Here is an 18,310-nt window from a genome sequence, read left to right as displayed (position 1 = left end):
ACAGGAAAGAAGACAATCAAATTCACCTGATGGCGATAAGGATATTGATCCCCTCATCCTCAATCTTACCGATATCGGTCAGGAGATGGTGCTGAATCTTCGGCATATCAATCTCCGTGCTCATCCTTGCTACAGAGATTCCGAACCGATTAATCTCTATCACAAAGTAGGCCATGGCACGTTGGACATGTACGTGCTTAGTCCAAGCAAAGACAGTCGCGAAGTGCGCGAGTTTCTATCCAAGTGGCATGCGTCGGATTCGAAGCTGTTTGCCGGTTCTCACAAGAAGGACTCGAATAATCTCACATTCCCGATTCAGAATCTCGTGTCGATATGCGCGCTCCTAGTTTGGCAGCCGGCTAATCCCGAGGATAATATCACGCGAATTCTCTTCCCCGGCAGCACGCCACAGCACAAAATTTTCGAAGGTTTTGAACGACTCAAGCATTTAGATTTTCTGAAGCACCCAGTATGTTCAGCAAAAACACTGTCGCCGTCAACATCTCTGGCGACGCTCAGAGACAAACCGATTAAGAAATTTGGCCTTATCGAGAAGGAATCGAAGAAAATTTCAGAGCCAAAGAAAGAGAAAAGAGAACCATCGGAGCCCAAGTCTATTAAGCCAGCAGATGAAACAATTTCTAAAACAACTCCTCAATCGACGCCAATTATTCCCACGAGTAAACTCAAGACCGAAACGAAGATGAAAAAAGTCGCGGAAAATAAGAAGATTGAAACTGAGGCAAAGGAAAGCAAGAAAATTGAGAAAGAATTGAAAGAAGTGAAAAAGGAGTCAAAAAAGGAGCCGATTAAAGTAGAGAAACCCGAGAAACGGGAGGATGAAATAAAAAAAGGTGATTTAATTAAACTGGAATCCGATAAGACTGCATCCAAGGAAATTAAGGAACCTAAAGTCAAGCCTGAGCCAAAGAAAAAAGAAGCAAAGGAAAGCAAGATAAAGACCGAGTTGAAAAAGAGCGAAGTAACTCCGAAGCCAAAGTCGAGTGAGAAAAGAGCTAAACCTTCCGGCACAGAGAAGAAAGATGCTGTAAAGTCTTCCCCTACGACGCCGAAGAAGACCTTGAACGGTACCGCAAGGACGGAGATATCGAAAGCCGCGCCAAAGACAAAACTAGCGCTCAAAGCCATGCCCAGTCTTCCAGCCAAGAGCGCCAAGGAGGCTAATAATAGAAAAGTGGTGGAACAAAAAAAATCCGAAGTCGAGAAGTCTGCCGTAAAAGATGTCGCGGCTCCTGCCGTTAAAGTGTCCGCGAAACCTAAACCAACGGATAGGAAACCGATCAGTCGTCGCACGAAACCAGTTAGTCCTAGCAAAGCTCGTATGCCAGGCAGTCCAGCAAAATCTACTCGGAGCACGCCGACCACTTCCGTGAAATCTGATAAAGATGGTGTCATTCGTAAAGTAAAGGGCGACAAAGGCACCACCGATTCGTCCACGGTTTCTACTCCGTCTGGAATAGAACCGGAATCTGTAAAGCCAATTGATAAAAGTTTAATCGAGCAATCTGAAGATATGTCGCTGGATTCTATAGAAAGTAAAGTGTTGGCCGATCTCAAAGAAGAACGAGAGGTCGTTGAGGAAATTGAAGCTGTTCTACAAAAGGCAGAGAGGATTGAAGAGATTCGGAAGGACGATCGTTTTGAGGGAGACGATGAAATTACAGCCGAGGCCATAGATAAAAAAGAAGAGGATATTACGGAAGAGGATGTCACTGCCGAAATTGAGGACATGCCTAAAAAAGAAGGTTCCAGAAAAGAAAGCCAGGAATTGACTGAAGAAGACGAGTACCTCATTGTAGAGAAGGAAGAAGTCTATACCGAGGACTCGGCTCAAAGCGGCGAAGGCGAACAGAAACATGTTCTTGACGAGGCCGAGTCGGAAAAAGTGAAAGTCTTACAAGACACGGAGACACTAAGGGAAAAAGGTCAGAAAGAAGAACCCGAGGAGAAAGGAAAAGACGAGAGCCCAGAAAAAAAAATTGATGAAATCGTGGAGAAAGAGGAGATTGCTGGGCTGTCTTCGGAACACAAGGAACAATTACAAAAAGAGGTGAAAGAAATAATAGCTTCCGCTGCTGAAATCGTGCAGAAAACCGAAGAGAAAGATGACTCCGCTAAAAAGGACAGCGAGGACATTACAAAAGAACCATCTAGTCTGAGTCCAGACAAATTGGATTCGTCAGAAAAAAAGACTGATACAGATATAAAGCCGGACGTCGATCAAAAGGAGCATATTCTTGAGAAGAGGGAAGAATCTCAAGAACGAATCTCAACGATAGAATCGGGAGCCACTACAACCGCTCCAACTTTGCCTGAAGATGAGCGAATACCGTTGGATGAAATAAAAGAGGATATCGATGAGAAACACGTTATCGAAGAAGTGAAAGAGAAGGACGCTCCTGTGAAGTTAAAGGAAGAGGTAGTTCCGGAAACTATTTCCGCGAAACCGGAGGTCAAAGTGTTTGATGTTCGCCAAGCGATGCAGAATCTGCAAAGAGACATCGTCAAGACGCCCGACGAAGTCGCCGATCTGCCAGTTCACGAGGAAGTCGATCCTAAACTTTACAGAATGGAAGATTTTGAGAAGGGAAAAGAGGAAAAACCGTCACCGACTACACAAGAAATTAAAGAGCTACCTACACCACCTGTAAAGGAGCAAAAAGGTGTCTTCAGTTTCTTCGGCAAAGTGGCAGATAAGTTTGAAAAGGGTATTGATAAATTGACTAAAAAGTCGAAGAAAGAATCCGACAAGGATTCCGACGAGAAATCCTCTTCGAAATCCAGTTCTCCGAAGGAAGCAAAGCTTCAAGAAAAAACGCTCTTTGAAGAGGTCGATGTAGAAAAAATGTTCCCTAAAGTCGGCAAGCCCGCTGACAAACCTGAGATATTTGAAAAAGTGAAACCTACGATTGTCGATGTGAAAACGGCTGCCATTAAAGATACTGCGGCATTCATGCAAGAGGAAATATTTGATGCGCAGAGAAAAAGTGTGTCTGATATTGAAGAAAAGCTTCTGATTGAAAAATTTGGAGATATTAAAAAAGCAGAAGCTGAAATCGAAGAAGTATTGTTCGCGAAGGATGTATCATCGAAACCAGTGGACGATAAAGAAATTGCTAAGGAAATTGAACTTCTGAAGGAAGAAGATATAGGAGAGGATGCTGAAGAAGTAAAGGCTCTTCTGGAAGAAGCCTCTAAGAAATTTAAAACTGTGAAGGATAGTTTAAGAGATTCGTTGGAATCTTTAGAGGAAAAAGTTAAAGAAGAAGAGATGCAACATGATGTATCACCTACTTTGAAGGATATTGTAAAGGATACCTTGGAAGGGGTGGCTGAAAAATTAGAAGAGATAAAACCGCATATCGAGAGCTCACTCGACATAAAAGAACCGGAGAAAGTTAAGTTTGCTATACCAAAGGATGAAGAATTCGAAGAGGAGTATGAAGAAGAACCAGAAGGACCATATAGAGATATGAAGGAAGCCGTTAGGGATGTCGGAGAGGTTCTCGCAGGTACTGCTGGAATCAATCTCGAAGATAAACCTAAGGATGTTATAGAAATCGTAAAGAAAGTTGCTGAAGTTCTTAAGGAAGATGATTTTTTTTCTGATAAGACATTATTCGATCAAGCTTCTAAGAAGGAAGAGATCTCGTCAATTCCAGATAGAAAACCGTCGAAAGAAGAAATTTCGACCGAAAGGAAACTCTCGATACCAAGCGAAAAAGTAACTCAAGAGAAAGATACTAAATTGGAAGAAGACGAATCTAAACTTGCTTATGAGGATATTGTGACATCGAAGAAGATTGATGTCGCCGAAGTATTTCCGGTTCACGAAAAGGTTGAAGAACTGATCGAAAAATCTGACAAACTTTTGGTATCATCTGAAAAACCCGATGCTGTCGAAGTTAAGAAAGAGCCTTGCGTGAAAATGATTAAAAAACAAGATGATATGGTTACTTCACCTGTGAAAGATATCACAAAAGATAAGAAAGATGTTCAAAAAATATGTGCAGAAATGTTGAAAGATGATCAGCATATTTGTGATCAACATAAAAAATTAGCCGTCGACGATACATGTCAAGTAGATGTGATGCAGGCCGGTATTGAGAGTATATGCGCGAAAGAAATGGCGAAACGGCCGTCTTTTGAGGATAAACTGGAAAGCGACATAGAACATCCTGTAATAAGCTTCGAACAAAAAGTTTCGCCGGCAAAGGCAGAAATAGTAATGGTGACTCCTGGTTCTACGCCTACTTCACCGAAATTTAGCGCAGATAAAATATATGATAAGGAATTGGAGATTGGCCTTCAGGAATTACCTAAACTGCCAGATGATATTAAACAAGTTCTCAGCAAGGAAGCACCTGTCGAGGAAGTCATTGAGGAACTGATTATCACAAAAAAGAAAAAGATTACCATTGAAGTGATCGAATACATTACCGTGGTGAAGCGTATCCCGAGGGAACGTGTGATTTACATTATCGAAGAGATTATCGTAAAGAAGGGACTATCCAGAGAAAGCGTGGTGGACGACCCTGAAATTCTAAAGTTAAAAGAAGATATTACGCCTGAAAAAAGAATGGAAGTTGAAGATTATATTGTTAACGAATATATTATCAAAGAGAAGCGAATTACTATAGAAATCATCGAGGAAATCTCGATTAAGAAAATCGTGCCTAAGAAGATCGTCATCGAAATTATCGAAGAGATTATTGTCAAGAGAAAGATTGCTAGGCACATGGTACTGGATATTCCAGAAGAAGTGCTATCAGAAATAATTAAAGAAGAATCGCCAGAAGAATCGCCAGAAGAATCAGCAGAGGAGCAAATAACACCAAAAATAGACATAACTGCGAAACGAGAGTCGATTGCTGAGGTTTCTAGTGCTCCAACTGAAGTAGAAGAACCAATTATACTTCAAAAGCGAGCGGAGATTGAAGAATTCGTCGTTAATGAATATATCATTAAGGGGAAAATGATTACTGCATCGATAATTGACGAAATTTCTGCTAAGAAGGCTATTCCCAAGAAAATTCTCGTTGAAATTATCGAAGAAATTATTATTAAAAAGAAAATTCCTAGAAATGTATTATTTGATGTTACCGAGGAAGAACTCGATGCATCAATGATATCCAAAACGACGCCTGAAGATAAAGAAGAAAAGAAGATATCAGAAACAGAAATTTTGAAGGAGAAACGAAAATCAATCATTGAAGTTCCTAGCGCGGAAATTTCGGAAATGAAAGAATCGGTAACTCCGCAACAAAGAGCGGAAATCGAAGAATATATTGTCGAGGAATATGTTACCAAAGGGGATAGCATTAACGTACAAAAACTTGAAGAAATCTGTGGTAAAAAGAAGATATCTAAAAGAATAATTATCGAAATTATCGAGGAAATTATCATTAAGAGAAAAATACCGAGGCATACGGTACTTGGAATAACCGAAGAAGAATTATCGCACATAATCAAGGAAAAAATATCTCCAGAATTGGAAGTTCTGGCTGAAAAAAGGAAATCGATCACTGAAGTGCTTAGTCCTGACGAAAAGAAAAAAATTCCAGTTGAATTAAAAAAAGATGTGCCTGAGCACGAAGTTAGTGAAGAAAAATTATCACCTACGTCTGAAAAGGATATTGTTGAAGAGGAGGAGGAAGAAGAAGAAGTAGACGGTTTTGTCAGTATACCTAGAAAGAGTTTCGATGAAAAAAAGAAAGAGATTTCGCCGATTAAAACAGAAGTTTTGCCTGTGACTGCAAAGGAGCATGAAAAAGACGTGATTGACGATTTTGAAGCTGTAGAACAGGAATACAAGGTGCACGATGTATCCATTACGTCTCCCGAGAAGGCAGATGAGATGAAAGAAAAGGAAGATATCGAAGAGACTGTGGAAGATACTATGAGTGAAGTGATCGAGGCGGATGAGAAGTTTGTGCAAGAAACCAAAGAAAAAGTAGGAAAGGAAGAGCCTCGGGTCGACGTGGAAAAAGATATTAAACTCGATGATAAAAAACGAGAACTTGAAGAACCAGAGACATCCGAGATATCAGAAATCGTTGACACTACGGAGAAATATTTGGACGAGGCTAAAGAAAAGACAGATGACGTTTCTTCAAAAGAGAAATCTTTAATTGAGAAAGTAGGTGAACTGAAAAAAGTTGAAGAAAAAGAAATCCTTAAAGACATCTCCGATAAACGATCTTCAATTGATATAGCTGCTGTTCCGGAAGCTGTCCCACCAAGTACAAAATTAATTGACGAGCCAGATAAAACGAAAGAAATTGAGCCTGCGAAAGAAAAAGTCGAAGAACTTACAACAAAAGACGATAAATCAAAACCGACATCTCCAATTAAAGACGAAACAAAAGATATCGTTCTTCTTACCGAAAGACTTCTTGAAAAAGTTGAAGGAAAGCCAGAAACAAAACTCACAGATGCAACAGACTTTGCACAAGAGCCGAAGACAGAATTACTTGAAGATATAAAATCCAAATTATTGGAACCTACAGAAATTAAAGAAACTCCAATAACTAAGAAGGAAGAGAGTTCTCAAGAACTATCTGAGGAAGCTTTACATAAAAAAACAAGTATCTCAAAAGAGCCAGAAGACGAAATAATAAAGCCGAAAGATGAGCCACATGTTGAGGATGTTAAACCTCTTGAAAAAATTAAAGATGAGAAATACCTAGCAGATAAGCCTGCAAAAGTCGATGAAGGTCTTGGCACTGTGAAAAGAATGCTGGTCACGGCTTGCAGCGAGGATGGCAGAGAAGAAACAGAGATTTGTCCGACCGGCAGCATAATTTTTACGAAGACCGTCACTCCGGACGATTCTCTCAAAGATGTATCCGTTAAATCCACACCAGATAAAGATTCCTTACTTTTAGATAAAGACTCGTTGCACTCAAGCGTGAGCACTCCTGAAAAAGATAGCATTTCCGAGAAATCTGTTCCCGAAGGTAAGGACAAAATCACTTCTGAAGACAGTTTAGAAAAATCTCCTCGTGATTCACAGGATCTTGAAGACAGTTTGGAAAAATTAGAATTGCAAAAACCCAAAGATGTTAAAATACCATTAATCGATGACAATAAGCCAAAAGCACCGGAGAAATCGGAAGATATTATAAAGCCGAAATCTCCTATGGAGAAAGAAGACTTGAAGACTCCAGATAAAATTGCAGCCGAGGATGCATTACCATCACCTGAAGAAAAAAGAAAACCGGAATCTCCTGTTAAAGATACAGAGATTGAAAAAGTAAAACTTATGGCTGAAGAAACTGTTGAAAAGATTGAGAAACCAAAAAGTCCTACAAAAGATATCGAAAAAATAGAAAAATCTCCTTCGCCATCTGAAATAAAACATGAAGATGTACAAAAATCAAAATTATCTCCTGATATGACAGCGGAAAAGTCTCCAGTCGAATCAACAGAGAAACCGACACTTCCAATCGAAAAGGCACAATCTGAAAAGATAGGAACAACTGGTGTTTCGAAAACACCTGAGTCGCTCCGTTCCGAAGACGTTTCACCGGCCGAGACGATTTTCTCAAAGTCACCCACAGACAAACCTGAAATGTATTTTACGAAGACATCCATTAGCGAAGAAGATGTTGTTTCCGAAGCAGTCACTGAAAAATTATCTGAATCTATTAAAGAAATTAAATCGATAGTAGATAAGGAATTAGAATCTATAGAAAAAACACCGAGTCCGGAAAGTAAAGATCAAATGTCGGAAAAACTCGAGATGAAAGAATTGGATTTAAAACCTACATCACCTGTTATTGCTACCAGTACAGACGAAAAAGCCCCACTTGAAAAATCTATATCGCCAAGCATAAGCAGCGAAAAGCACGAAGAGAAAGATGTTTTAAGTATATCTAGTGAAAAATCCGACGATAACAAATCTATTCGTTCAAAATCTCCTGTTAGTCCTGATAAAGAAGAAAAGGAAGATGTAATCGACAAATATAAATTACCAAGTATTGTTAGTGCATCAATCGATAAGAAAATGTCTGAAGTTAAAGAGAAGCCAGAAGAAAAGGAACCGGTAGATAAATCTAAAACTCCAAGTATCACTAGTGAAAAATCTGAACAGGATATTAAATCCCCCGATAAAGTTTTTAGTGTTTTAAGTGATAAAACCGAAGAGAAGGAAACTGTTAAGCTAAAATCACCTAGCGCCGTCGAGAAAGAAACAATAATTGAAAAATTGCCTATTCTCGAAAGTGAAGAACATTATGATGAAAAGGGACCAATTGATGAAGTTAAATCTCCAAGCGCAATCAGCGATAGATCTGATGAGAAAAAAGAAGCCGAGCGTTCGAAGTCACCGAGTATAGCCACGGATAAGTCGGATCTTCAAGATGTGACGGAGCATTATTTAGAGAAACAAAAATCCCCTATTTTTGATAGGCCAGAATCGCCTAAAGATATCGATAAGACTGAAGAACAAGATAAAAGTAGATCTCCCAGTGTAGCTAGTGATAAATCAGATAGCAAAAAAGTAAGTTCTAGATCACCAAGCATTTCTGTAGAAAAAATAGATCTCAAGGATATGGACCTACCAATCGAAAGAGCCCAATCGCCTAGTATAGCAATCGATAAAGATGATAAGTTGGAAGAGCTTCCGATATCAAAGTCACTCATTGATAAAACCGAAGTACCGAAGGACGCGCAAAAATCTCCGAAACTCGATGAAACAGGCCTGAAAGAAATACAACCTCCGTTAGACAAATCCCGATCATCGAGTGTGACCAGCACCATTAGCGAATCTAAAGAATCAGGACTTAAAGAAAAATCACCGAGCGGAGAATTTGTTGATAAGAGCAAGTCATCGAGTCTTGTTGACCAAAAATTAGACATCGAGGAAAAAGAATCATCTGAAAAATCAAGATCATCTAGTATCGTTAAAGAACAACATATTCCAGAGGAAATAAAAAAATCACCAAGCTTTGTTGAAGAAAAATTAGAGGATCTTACACAAGAGCCGATCGAAAAGTCAAGATCATCAAGTGTTTCAAGTATCGTAACTGATGAAAAGGAACCTGCCGATCATTTGAAATCATTAAGTACTGTCGACGAAAAGCCAGATTTGAAAGACGTTGAAGAACCATCACATGATAAATCAAGATCGCCTAGTGTTATAAGTGTTACAGAAGAACAAAAAGAACCCATTGATCTCTCGAAATCGCCTAGTATTGCTGGAGAGAAATTAGATTTAAAAGACATAATCGATATGCCTCCTGACAAATCGAGATCATCAAGTATTACGAGCGTAACGAGTACTCAAAAAGCAGAACATTCGAAATCACCCAGTATTGCTGGCGAAAAACCGGATATAAAAGACGTAACGGAATCAGTAACTGATAAATCCAGATCTCCAAGCGTCATCAGCATTACAGAAGAAAAGAAAGAACCGTTTGACCATTCAAAATCACCAAGTGTCGTCGATGAAAAACCAGATTTGAAAGACGTTATAGAACAACTTCATGAAAAATCTAGATCCGCCAGCGTTGTAAGTATTACAAGCGAACAAAAAGAAACAACGGACCGCTCTAAATCACCTAGCATTGCTGGCGAGAAACCGGATTTGAAAGATGTTGTGGACCAACAAATTGAAAAAACACCGAGTGATAAATCTAAGTCACCTAGTGCGATAAGTGATTCAAAAGAACCAGAAGAACGATCGAAATCACCTAGTATTGCTGAAGACAAATCAGATGAAAAAGAAGCGACGGCAGACAAATCTAGATCCACCAGCGTTGTAAGCGAGCAGAAAGAAACGATAGACCGCTCTATATCACCTATTGCTGGCGAGAAACCGGATTTGAAGGATGTTGTGGAGCAGCAAATTGAAAAAACACCGAGCGACAAATCGAAATCACCTAGTATTGCTGAAGACAAATCAGATGAAAAAGAACCGATGGCAGACAAATCTAGATCCACCAGCGTTGTAAGCATTGTAAGCGAGAAAGTAACGACAGACCGCTCTAAATCACCTAGCATTGCTGGCGAGAAACCGGATTTGAAGGATGTTGTGGACCAACAAATTGAAAAAACACCGAGCGATAAATCCAAATCACCTAGTGCGATAAGTGATTCAAAAGAACCAGAAGAACGATTGAAATCACCTAGCATTGCTGAAGACAAATCAGATGAAAAAGAATCGACGGCAGACAAATCTAGATCCGCCAGTGTAGTAAGCATTACAAGCGAGCCAAAAGAAACTACAGACCGCTCTAAATCACTTAGCATTGCTGACGAAAAACCGGATTTGAAGGATGTTGTGGAGCAGCAAATTGAGAAAACCCCAAGCGATAAATCCAAATCACCTAGTGCGGTAAGTGATTCAAAAGAACCAGAAGAACGATCGAAATCACCTAGTATTGCTGAAGACAAATCAGATGAAAAAGAACCGACGGCAGATAAATCTAGATCCACCAGCGTTGTAAGCATTACAAGCGAGCAGAAAGAAACGACGGACCGCTCTAAATCACCTAGCATTTCTGGCGAGAAACCGGATTTGAAGGATGTTGTGGAGCAGCAAATTGAAAAAACACCGAGCGATAAATCCAAATCACCTAGTGCGGTAAGTGATTCAAAAGAACCAGAAGAACGATCGAAATCACCTAGTATTGCTGAAGACAAATCAGATGAAAAAGAACCGACGGCAGATAAATCTAGATCCACCAGCGTTGTAAGCATTACAAGCGAGCAGAAAGAAACGACGGACCGCTCTAAATCACCTAGCATTGCTGGCGAGAAACCGGATTTGAAGGATATCGTGGAGCAGCAAATTGAAAAAACACCAAGCGACAAATCCAAATCACCTAGTGCGATGAGTGATTCAAAAGAACCAGAAGAACGATTGAAATCACTTAGTATTGCTGAAGACAAATCAGATGAAAAAGAACCGACTGCAGACAAATCTAGATCCACCAGCGTTATAAGCATTGCAAGCGAGCAGAAAGAAACGACGGACCGCTCTAAATCACCTAGCATTGCTGACGAAAAACCGGATTTGAAGGATGTTGTGGAGCAGCAAATTGAAAAAGCACCGAGCGACAAATCCAAATCACCTAGTGCGATAAGTGATTCAAAAGAACCAGAAGAACGATCGAAATCACCTAGTATTGCTGAAGACAAATCAGATGAAAAAGAACCGACGGCAGATAAATCTAGATCCGCCAGCGTGGTGAGCATTACAACCGAGCAGAAAGAAACAACGGACCGCTCTAAATCACCTAGCATTGCTGGCGAGAAACCGGATTTGAATGATATCGTGGAGCAGCAAATTGAAAAAACACCAAGCGACAAATCCAAATCACCTAGTGCGATGAGTGATCCAAAAGAACCAGAAGAACGATCGAAATCACCTAGTATTGCTGAAGACAAATCAGATGAAAAAGAACCGACGGCAGACAAATCTAGATCCGCCAGCGTGGTAAGCATTACAAGCGAGCAGAAAGAAACGGTAGACCGCTCTAAATCACCTAGCATTGCTGGCGAGAAATCGGATTTGAAGGATGTTGTGGAGCAGCAAATTGAAAAAGCACCGAGCGACAAATCCAAATCACCTAGTGCGATGAGTGATTCAAAAGAACCAGAAGAACGATCGAAATCACCTAGTATTGCTGAAGACAAATCAGATGAAAAAGAACCGGCGGCAGACAAATCTAGATCCACCAGCTTTGTAAGCATTACAAGCGAGAAAGAAACGACAGACCGCTCTAAATCACCTAGCATTGCTGGCGAGAAACCGGATTTGAAGGATGTTGTGGACCAACAAATTGAAAAAACACCGAGCGATAAATCCAAATCACCTAGTGCGATAAGTGATTCAAAAGAACCAGAAGAACGATTGAAATCACCTAGCATTGCTGAAGACAAATCAGCTGAAAAAGAATCGACGGCAGACAAATCTAGATCCGCCAGCGTAGTAAGCATTACAAGCGAGCCAAAAGAAACTTCAGACCGCTCTAAATCACCTAGCATTGCTGACGAAAAACCGGATTTGAAGGATATTGTGGAGCAGCAAATTGAAAAAACACCGAGCGATAAATCCAAATCACCTAGTGCTATAAATGATTTAAAAGGACCAGAAGAACGATCGAAATCACCTAGCATTGCTGAAGACAAATCAGATGAAAAAGAACCGACGGCGGACAAATCCGGATCCGCCAGCGTGGTGAGCATTACAGGCGAGCAGAAGGAAACGACGGACCGCTCTAAATCACCTAGTATTGCTGGCGAAAAACCGGATTTGAAGGATGTTGTGGAGCAACAAATTGAAAAAATACTGGGCGACAAATCCAAATCACCTATTGCGATGAGTGATTCAAAAGAACCAGAAGAACGATCGAAATCACCTAGTATTGTTGAAGACAAATCAGATGGAAAAGAACTGACGGCAGACAAATCTAGGTCCACCAGCGTTGTAAGCATTACAAGCGAGCAGAAAGAAACGACGGACCGCTCCAAATCACCCAGCATTGCTGGTGAGAAAGCAGATTTAAAGGACGTTGCAGAACAACAAGTTGAAAAATTACCAAGCGATAAATCCGATGATAAAAAATCGTTCGGTGATTCAAAATCGTCAAGTATTACCGAAGACAAATCCGATTTAACGGACGTTACCGAACACCCGCTGGATAAATCTAAGTCATCGAGTATCACGAGTATCACATCTGATCAGAAAGAGCCGACAGAAAAGGCAAAATCAGTTCTAGATAAAAAAGAAGGTTTTGATAGAAGCAAATCGCCAAGCGTAGCTAGCGAAAAGTCAGAGGAGGCGAAATCAATCATAAGTTCCAAACCGTCAAGTGTCGCTGGAGATACGGCAGACTTGTCAGAACTGCCAGTTGACAAGTCTAGATCGCCTAGTGTGATAAGCGTGACGACTGATCAAAAAGAACCAATTGAAATACCGGTTTCTCCTACAGTTCCTCAAACAATGAAAGAACCACACGACAGAAGTAAATCTCCAAGCATAGCGAGTGAAAAATCCAGCTCGAGAAAAACCAGTATTACAGAAGACAAACCAGATCTTAAGGATATCATAGAACCGCCAATCGATAAATCCAGATCATCCAGCGTTGTAAGTCTCACGACCGAGAAAGCGGAATCATTTGGAAAATCGATATCACTTACCACCTCTGACAAATTAGAACCACCTGTTGATCGGAGCAAATCTCCCAGCACTGCCAGCGATAAATCTGATGAAAAGGTGACGGACAGTAAGGTCGGCACTAAAGAATATTACGAAGATGCCAGCGATAAATCTCTGAATCTTATCGACGTGAAACCTTCGACAGTTATCGAAAAATTGGATATTAAATCGGATGATGATATTCCACATGACAAATCGCAATTTTCTAGCATTGTTCTTGATAAGCGATCATTGGAGAAGATAGATATTGACGGACTGAAAACATCCGAACAAGAATTAATTGATAAAACGAGATCATTAAGCATTATCAGTGACAAAACGGAACCAAAATCACCATCCGATGTTTCAAAATCACCAAGTTTAGCCGACGACAAATTCGATCAGAAAGAAAAGTCTAGATCGTCAAGCGTTGCTAGCGAGAAACTTGATGATATCGATGCTAAGATTGCGCCGAGTTTAGATATTGGAAAAATTCTGAAGGATGAATCTGCTAAGTCGTCGCGAGCCAGTTCGCCATTAGATAAAACCCCGAAAGATAGATCACGTTCGCAAAGCGTCATCGATATTGGCGATAAAATTCCAGCCAGTAGATCTAGAACAGCTAGTTTATTTGATGACAAGCTACCAGAGAAAGTACTTTCTCAGGACGAAAAGGATACATTAAAGCATATTGACACAAAACAATCATTTGACGAAAAGGACGAAGATAAAAGCTCACCGCAAGAAAAGAAGAGTCCTGCGACATCTCCTGAAATGATTCAAAAAGAAATGCGTAAAATTCGCGAGAAACGATTCGCCGATTTTGGAGAGCCAGACACTACACAGCCGAGAACAATAGAAAAAGCAGATGATGAAGAAGAAGACATCGTCAAAATAACAGCCGAGAAAAAAGCGGAAATCGAAAAGTATATTTTAGAAGAGTTTATCGTAAGAAAAAAGAAAATCAGTTTAATAATGATTGAGAAATTGGTTATGACGTACTCGGTGCCGCAATTTATAGTAATGGAAATAATAGAAGATATTATCAGCCGTCAAAATATACCCAAGAGCGCGGTCTTTGACTTTGTCGACGATGAATCGTCCGAATCTCAATATGAAAAAGAAATGACAACATTGCCACCGCAAAAGAAGGCAGATGTAGAAAAGTATATAACCGAAGAATTTATCGCGAAGAAAAAGAAAGTTACACCGGAAATGTTGGAAGAAATCGTCATTCTCAAAGGCTTGCCACGATACATTATTATTACTATCATTGAAGAGATTATTGTCACCAAACATATACCTAGGAATACCTTGATTGAAGGTGATTTAGAGGAACTGAGAGAAAAGAGTCCGGATATTATCAAGAAAAGAGATGAGTCGATAGTATCGGCCGATTTGAATTTGGAGCAAACTGGCGTTACTCAGGAGTATCCTCGTGAAAAACCAAGCGCTACTATAAAGGGCGAAGATGGTAAAATATCTCCCACAGACAGCGCTCAAGACACGAAAGCTCTTTCTGCTAGTCCCAGCCTTAGTCCGGAGCCCATCCCTTCTGACAAATCAACCCAGGATAGTCCAGTTCGATCAGAACCGCATATAGACGAAGAGATCTTGATATCGGAGGAAAAACGAACAGAGATCGAAAAACTCTTGGAGGAGGAGTACATAAAGAAAGGCCGCAGAATCACGGAAGTGATACTCGAAGAAATAATTATCAGAACTTCCCTGCCGAGATACATTATTTTGGAAATTGTGGAAGAGATCATACTAAAAAGAAAAATACCAAGGGAATCTGTGGTTGATGTGGAGATTTATCAAGAGGAAGAGCCGGAAGAGGACTATGATAAGGCAGTTTATGGTTACGACAGAACGGCGGATGTGACTTACGAACTGCCATACGATGCCAGGAAATCTTCCATCGAATACAGAATGAGCGGGATGTATGCGGAACCGAGCGAGCGACAATTAGATAAATCCGATTATCCGATAGATTACGAGAGCCAGTTCCATAAAGCCTTTGTCGGCGGTATGACAGAGATGCGAACAACACACATAACCACACTCTCCGGCAAGTCGACGCCAGAATTCGCCACTCACGACGCGACACCCGAATCCGGAATCGAAGCTGCTGACAAAACATCCGAAAAATTACCAGAGAGAACTCTTACCATGACTCACATAACCGATGTCGAAGATTCAAAGATCGTGCAACCTATGCAAACTGTCACGATACTGAGAGAAAGCAAGATCACCGAACCTCATCTTCCTGCAGAAAGTCCGGAAAAACACGATGCGAAACATGAAATTATTGATAAAGATGAATCGGAAAAAGAAACCGTAGAGATTTTAAAAGAGGACCAATCCTCTGATGAAATTGTAATTAAAAAAATTGTGAAGCGCGAAATACTCGAGCAGGAAGAAGCGGAGACCGAAACATCCGGTGAGCCTGCAACCAAATCGGATAGCGACGTCATCGTAGTTAAAAAAATAATCAAACGCGAAATAGTTGAACCACAGGAGGAATCGGAATCAGTAGAAACTAAAGAAACTAAACGGCCGAGCGTTCAACAAGACGAACCCGATGCAATTACCAAAATCATTAAACGGGAGATCGTGGAGCATGACGAACCGGAAGTAGTTACTAAAGTCGTCAAACGCGAGATTATCGAGCAAGACGAGCCCGAAATTATTACAAAAGTAATCAGACGTGAGATTGTCGTTCCTGATGAAGAAACGAGCGATTCTAAAGAAGATTCAGGCGAATATGTAAAAACGATTACAACGAAAACAACAAGAACGATCTTGACGGAAGAACTGCCGGATACCGAATTATCGCAGACTGATCCTTCCAAAATTTACAAAGATCCTACTTCGGGTACAACTTATAGAGTCGTAAGCGACGAAAGCGTACCCGACGTGACGAGTAGCGCTGATGTGAAGCGAATCGTGACGACGGTAACCACAATCACTGGTCCGGACGGCAAGGTCACCACGAAGAAAGATGTGAAAGAGAGCAGTGATACAGTGGACAGCGAGAAACTACTGGAGGAACTAATCGATTCCGACAAGATGGCGACGGAGACCACCAAGTCTGCGGAAGAGATTATTAAGGAGACGATTACAACAGTGACATCGGGCACTTCGACGCCCGACGCGAAAATCTACGATTCCGGCAAATCGACCCCAGATCTCAAACAAGGGGATAAATTCGAATCCACGGTGAAAGAACGCTTAGGCGCGGACAAGTTTGAACATTCGGTATTACCGTTAGTACGAGATCTAATATCGGATGATAAGAGTTATTCCGGCAAATCCTCGCCAGATATATCCCTACCCAAAGACATCGTCTTCAGTGGCTCGACAGGCAAATCCACGCCGGAGATACCCATGTCGCCATTGATTCGAGACGGTGCCGCTATTCAGCCGCATTTGTCGGGCAGATCAACGCCCGACCGAAGATCCGATGGTCGATCAACAGGTACACCGGAAGGATTTAGATCGGGTGAAGTGATCCGTACTACCATCACCACCACAAAAATGATATCCGACGAAGGCGAAATAGTGACAACTACTAGGGAGATTACGGAAACAACGAATGAAAAAGGCGAGACTGTTGTGCTAGCGGAGAAGACTGATGTGAAGGTAGATGAGCGTTTGCCGAGCAAGGATGCTGCGGAAAGCGCGATCAATAACATCATCGGCAGCATCAAGTCCTCGGAGTCGCAACGAAGCGGCAGTCCGGCATCCGATGACGCGATTAGCGACAAGGGGGATCCGTTGAGTGAGCATGGTAGCAAGGTTGTGAGTCAGACTCAATGGGGTAGCAGCGAAGAACGGCATACCTTCTCCGATGACGAGCCGCCCAGCTCGCCTTTATCTTCGACCTCGCAAGTGGGATATTCGCCACAGACAACGCATCGCCATGAACTGTCCTCCGACAAGGAAGATGAGCAGAAGGAACAACAGGTGGAATTCTCGGCAGCTGCGATGAGCAGTAGCTTTTATGGCGAGTTACCGGCGGTACCGGCTCAGATCTCTGCTATGAAGACTTTCCATGGGGAGACCGGCGTGCAAAAGAGTAGCGACCCTGTTCATAGCCGTTTCATGGTCGAAAAGGAATTCGCTGGTAGTTACGAAAAGCCGGATGCGAAGAGATATGTCGACGAGGCCGATCTCGATTTCGACAAGGCGCTGATGGAGCACAAAGAGATGAAGGAGGCCAACGGTGCCTTTAGCAGTGGTATAGCGCCCAGGTACACAAACGGTAGCCTTCGACACGAAGACGAAGCAAAAGATCATCCGTCGTCTTCTTTCCGAGATGACAAGGACGATTCGAAGGGTGACTCGAAAAAGGATCCTCTGGAAGGATGGGGTACTCCTCTCGGCCTGCCATCACCTAAACCTCCCAAGAAATTTAATCTAAAAAATCCCGCTCAAGCGTCCTGCTCAAGCGAATCGACTTCCGATATCTTGAATTTCGATGTGTTAAAAGATTGGGGGGAACCTCTTAGATTACCTTCCCCCGCTCCGACAACTAATGAAGTCTCGAATAAAGGAGCACCCGGCACGCCGAAGAAAGAACGGAAGCAAGCGAAGAAGGTCCAATCGGAGAATATTAAAAATAAGAAACGTTCGGAGAGTCCTGGTAAGAACGAGAAAAAGTTGAAGGACTCGAAAAATAAAATTCAACCGGTTTATATGGACCTGGCTTATGTACCACATCATGGAAATTCGTACTACACTTCTTTGGAATTCTTTAAGCGAGTGCGAGCGAGATATTACGTTTTTAGCGGCACCGAGCCGAGCCGAGAGGTCTATGACGCTTTGTTGGAAGCTAAAAAGACTTGGGAAGACAAGGATCTCGGTAGGTTCAGCGAAAACACATATACATATCTTAAGAATATTACAAATCTACATTTCCATGACAAACTATTATAGAGTTTAATAAAAAATAATTTTTTTTCTATAAGATTAAGATTAAGATAAAAATTTTGAGATAACACATGATTAATAACTTCCATGATTAATTAAAAATTAAAACAAAATTAGCAAATTAGAGCCACAGCGCGGTAGTTGGAGCGCAAGGAAGAAACAACACTCTCTTCATTTTTATTATTCGTATATTTCAAATTAAATATA

At 41.2% G+C, this 18,310-nt stretch overlaps 1 protein-coding gene across 3 annotated transcripts in view; it reads left to right on the top strand.

Moving 5' to 3' along the window:
- Positions 1–18,310, top strand: part of LOC145975626 (uncharacterized) — a 55,584-nt gene that overhangs the window by 31,239 nt on the left and 6,035 nt on the right. For all 3 annotated transcript variants that reach the window (XM_083106245.1, XM_083106224.1, XM_083106234.1), the window contains one exon: positions 5–18,035. In XM_083106245.1, coding sequence (XP_082962371.1) covers positions 5–18,035 — 18,031 coding nt within the window. The remainder of the gene's footprint in view (positions 1–4; positions 18,036–18,310) is intronic.

The sequence above is a fragment of the Camponotus vicinus genome, unplaced genomic scaffold, assembly GCF_025532165.1.
Source record: "Camponotus vicinus isolate PSW18456_S1 unplaced genomic scaffold, iyCamVici1.0 SCAF_1, whole genome shotgun sequence".
NCBI classification, from domain to species: domain Eukaryota; kingdom Metazoa; phylum Arthropoda; class Insecta; order Hymenoptera; family Formicidae; genus Camponotus; species Camponotus vicinus.
The sequence above is the reverse complement of the archived record's forward strand: the minus strand, read 5'-3'. Positions and strand labels throughout refer to the sequence as shown.